At 43.3% G+C, this 3,886-nt stretch overlaps 1 protein-coding gene across 2 annotated transcripts; it reads right to left on the bottom strand.

Annotated features, from left to right (window-relative positions):
- Nucleotides 1-91: 91 nt before the first annotated feature.
- Nucleotides 92-3,123, bottom strand: LOC118757120 (programmed cell death protein 4-like; the record flags this gene model as incomplete). Of its 2 annotated transcripts, none has more annotated exon segments than XM_036491857.1 (3): nt 92-519; nt 654-1,768; nt 2,976-3,123. In XM_036491857.1, coding segments are annotated over 2 exon segments (1,233 nt in total), but the record flags the coding sequence as incomplete, so codon positions are not given.
- Between the last annotated feature and the right edge of the window lie 763 nt (nt 3,124-3,886).

Raw genomic sequence — 3,886 nt, 5'->3', positions numbered from 1 at the left:
CTTTCTGAAGAATAAGACTTGATTTGCCTTGTAGAATTACCGGCCATTAAAGCTTCTAGAATAATCTAAAAAATAAAACTCTTTTACACACCTGCTCCATGCCGGCTGGCAATACCAAGCATGCCTTATCCAACGACTTGAGTAGCTCACACATGGCCTCCTCCGTATTCTGGCTGAGCGATTCGAGAGTCATGACAATGGCTTCATACACCAATTCATGATGGAAATGTGGTACTTCGAGTGCGCGTAGACAGCGATGTGCCTCTTGTATGTCGCGTGATGACAAATACTCCTTCAATAGCAATGTCATCTCCTTGGTGATGGTCTTGACTGGTCGCAACGGCCCGCCCATACCCCAAACATTGTCCAAATGTGCCCAGCCCTGCTTCATGTGCATTAAGGTGTCAGCGCGACGTATAGCAGCGGCAGCATGTTGACTCTGCGCATCGAGATCGGTCGGCTTTGTGACGAATTTGGGTGGGAGACAGTCATCGGCGACAGCACGTGCTAGGAAATTGCCTGAAAAAGTGATATTTTGAAGAGGCTATGATTAATTTGAAACAAATTAAGTGAAAATATACGCTAAAACAATTAAACACTATCTGTGGTCAAAGTCGCATTTAGCAACACCAGCACATTTCACCTTAACTTACCTAGTATGGTAGGCGCCTCCGGAGTGTCCAGTGTCAAGTCTGGCAAATTATCCAGCAAAATTTCGAAACCTTTTTCGATATCCTTCGCGGTTATGACGCGTCCATACAAATCGGATATCAATACCGATGTCATTTCACGCTGCGAATCCTTATGATCCATTGAGATCTCAACCACAACGCTTGTCACGTATGGTCGCAGCGGACCGGTAAGTATCTCGTCAAAGCTCACAGCCACCTCATGGGTATCACCGTGCTCATAATACTCCAATACAATTGGTTCAGCTAATTTGAAGAATTCTTCCGGTGTCAACTCCGGAATAACTTCGCGCAACTCGATATTCTTATCATTACATTCGCTATCGTAGTTGGGATCATTCTCATCCTCATACACTTCTTCGAGCGCCTCCGAACCAAGCAAGCCCCAAACACCCTTACCACCAGCGCCGCCTTTCTTCGGCAAGCCGCGTCCGTAGCCGTTGCGCGACCGACGACTATTCTTCCAGCGACGATGTGGCACCACATAGCCGCCAGCGCTGCCATTAACGGCAGCAGCGAGTGCTGCACTGGCAGCGCCATTCGTCTCGCCACGACTATTTTGTCTGTGTATGAGACGCTTGGCACGCCGCTTGATGCGATCATGACCATCTCCAACGGGCAAGGGCTTCTTCATGTGCCCATTCATGCCTTTCGGTGATCCAGACGAGCCATTTAGCTCAACAGCCTGTACGTCCTCGTTGAGTTCGCGGTCCACGGAGCTCTCGCGCGAGTCCACATTTCCATTTCGTTGGGCGGTTTCGATTTCCATCTTTCACTACCAAAATAGAGTTTAACGCTTGCTAAGATTCGCCTGAGTTTTACGTTAGTTTAGGTATGCAAGTATGTCACAGAGTTTGAACGGAAACGACGTTCACACAACGCGCAATCTTTCACTCACTCCAATGTATACACTCTTACGGAAGGACTTGTACTTTTATAGCAGGTGCTTTGAATATCGTTATAACTCTCAAAATGCGCTTAAAGGTGGAGTTTGCAAAAGCTGCAATAAGATCAGTAACCTCACAATCTCCAAAACCTTCAGGGCTTCACAATAGCGTTTTAGGAATCCAGCGCTGCAACTGCAAAGGAAATTAAAAAAGGTTAACTTTGGCTAAACTACTGGAAATTACATAATTATAGATGGGAGTGTATTATCTAGAGAATTGTATTTGTTTAAAGGTGAACATATATGTATTCGAGAATCAAATTAACCTAAGAATTATATATAGAAAAAATTGTTGTTGTTGCTCTACTAAATTCTGCCTAAATAGTGGATCCATTAAGTATTGTCGCCAATTTCACCTAACGGTAATACCAATAAACGTGCTCATTCGACGGGGTCGAACCAAATGGAGAAAGGTGTTAGCTGAGTGAGAAACGGTGGTTGGTATCGAGTGGGGAACCTTCACAAGCCGGGCGTGTGTTGGGTATGTCACGGGGCGAAAGTTTGTTGTTGTGGTTGATGTGTAGTGTCACTACTAAGCCCCGCCTAGATCGAGTTGATAAGTTTAACTAACGGTAGGCTCAGGAAACGAGTTTTTTTTTCCTCTAAATTGGGATTGAACCCGAGGAAGAAGGTGGAGACTGGGCTCCATCACGGTATTCATAGGTTGAGAGTTGTCAATGAATGCGGTTTAAAGCCTGCTCAGGCAAAAGTAATACGTTCCTTGTAGTGAAAGATCTGAGCGATGGCCATTCACTTTGAAACACGAAACGAGTGAATGTTTGGTCCAGTGTGACTGACCGCGCTGATTTTTTTCTAAGGCTGCGATTTTTTACGTCCTTTTCTCGTTAAGTGCCTTGACGCCTTGGTGTATGAATGACGAGAGAAACAAGACCGCAACTACTGGAGAAATGAAAGATAGCCGACAGGTTTCTCGAATTCTCAAACTGTCCTTAAAATTGGCTTTCGAAGCTTTAGCCTTCCTGATGATCAAACTAATTTCGTCGCTGTTGAAAGCAATTGGCGCGCTGGTGTTTGGCAGTCTCCGCAGCCGTCTGGTGGTGACTACTCGTTTCCGTCGTAATATGGTGTGTAAATTTCGGGTTGAAATAGCTCCTTCGGGTCTATCAAAGTACACTCATGGTACTTCGCCATACGACATACATATATGCACCGGCGCGTAATACTCGTACAACTTATAGAAAAAAGCTACTCTTACATATATGTACTTCGTTCTAACCTTGTCACAAAACAGTTACTTTACATTATGGCCTTAAACTATGTAAGTCGTACAAGTCAAGAATTGCACAGCTTAAAAACTATACGCATCATCAAAGGCCAACCTAGATAAACAAAAGGCACTATTACGTAGTCGCCGCGTTCAATGCACCAAAGAATCACAAAATCAGCCAACCAAGCAATCCCAGCTATCTTCTAACGATTCCGAACGTCATTTGATACTTGCAACAGCGAGCAAGCGAACGAAGGCAATCCGGCTATCTTGACTTACAACACAATCACTGAAAATCGTGTTGGATGCTAAACATGTTTGCATGTAAATGCATAGCTCATGAACACGTCCAGTGCTCCAACGCAACTGCCAATAGTTGAGGTATATAGTCACAATTGTTATTGGAGGGCGACGGGTTACACATCTGTACATATGTATGCATGCATGTATGGAAGCCCACAGACTGACTGACGGGCTGCCAATTGCATACACAGTTTATGCGCCGACATGCACTCGGAGCCAAAGTACTAGTTGAAGGTTTGTTTTTAACTACATTCTATGCATCTATCTACAATATATGTACATAAGAACATATTACTTTTATGACTGTACATATGCATATGCATACATATGCTCGCTTTCGAGTTTAAGGCCTTAGAAGTGCGTCGCCACTTCTATTTCCACCGTCTATTCTCGCCGACAGACCAGTTTGTGCGACTGTCAGTTCATAAAAAAAAATTGTATTTTTACTTTACCTGCCAAGTGCACTATTTGTCAATAACAGCAAATGTGCAAAGAATTTACTAGCTTGCCAATGCAAATACAAAATGACATTCTAATGTCTTGGGCCATAAAATAAAACAAGTAATTTTTAAGCAAAAAACACAACCGACTTCAATTTTCATATAAAAATTTAAGAGTACCGTTAATTTCTTCAGAGCAGAATGGGACCAATGCGTTTGTTTTGCGTGATACATTTTTTTTTGTTAATTATTTATAAGTAATTTTTAAGCAAAAACTCAC

This window comes from Rhagoletis pomonella, unplaced genomic scaffold (assembly GCF_013731165.1).
Source record: "Rhagoletis pomonella isolate Grant_MI unplaced genomic scaffold, Rhpom_1.0 Rhpom_scaffold_14548, whole genome shotgun sequence".
Lineage (NCBI taxonomy): Eukaryota > Metazoa > Arthropoda > Insecta > Diptera > Tephritidae > Rhagoletis > Rhagoletis pomonella.
Note: the sequence above shows the minus strand (reverse complement) of the source record. Positions and strands in the feature narration are given on the sequence as shown.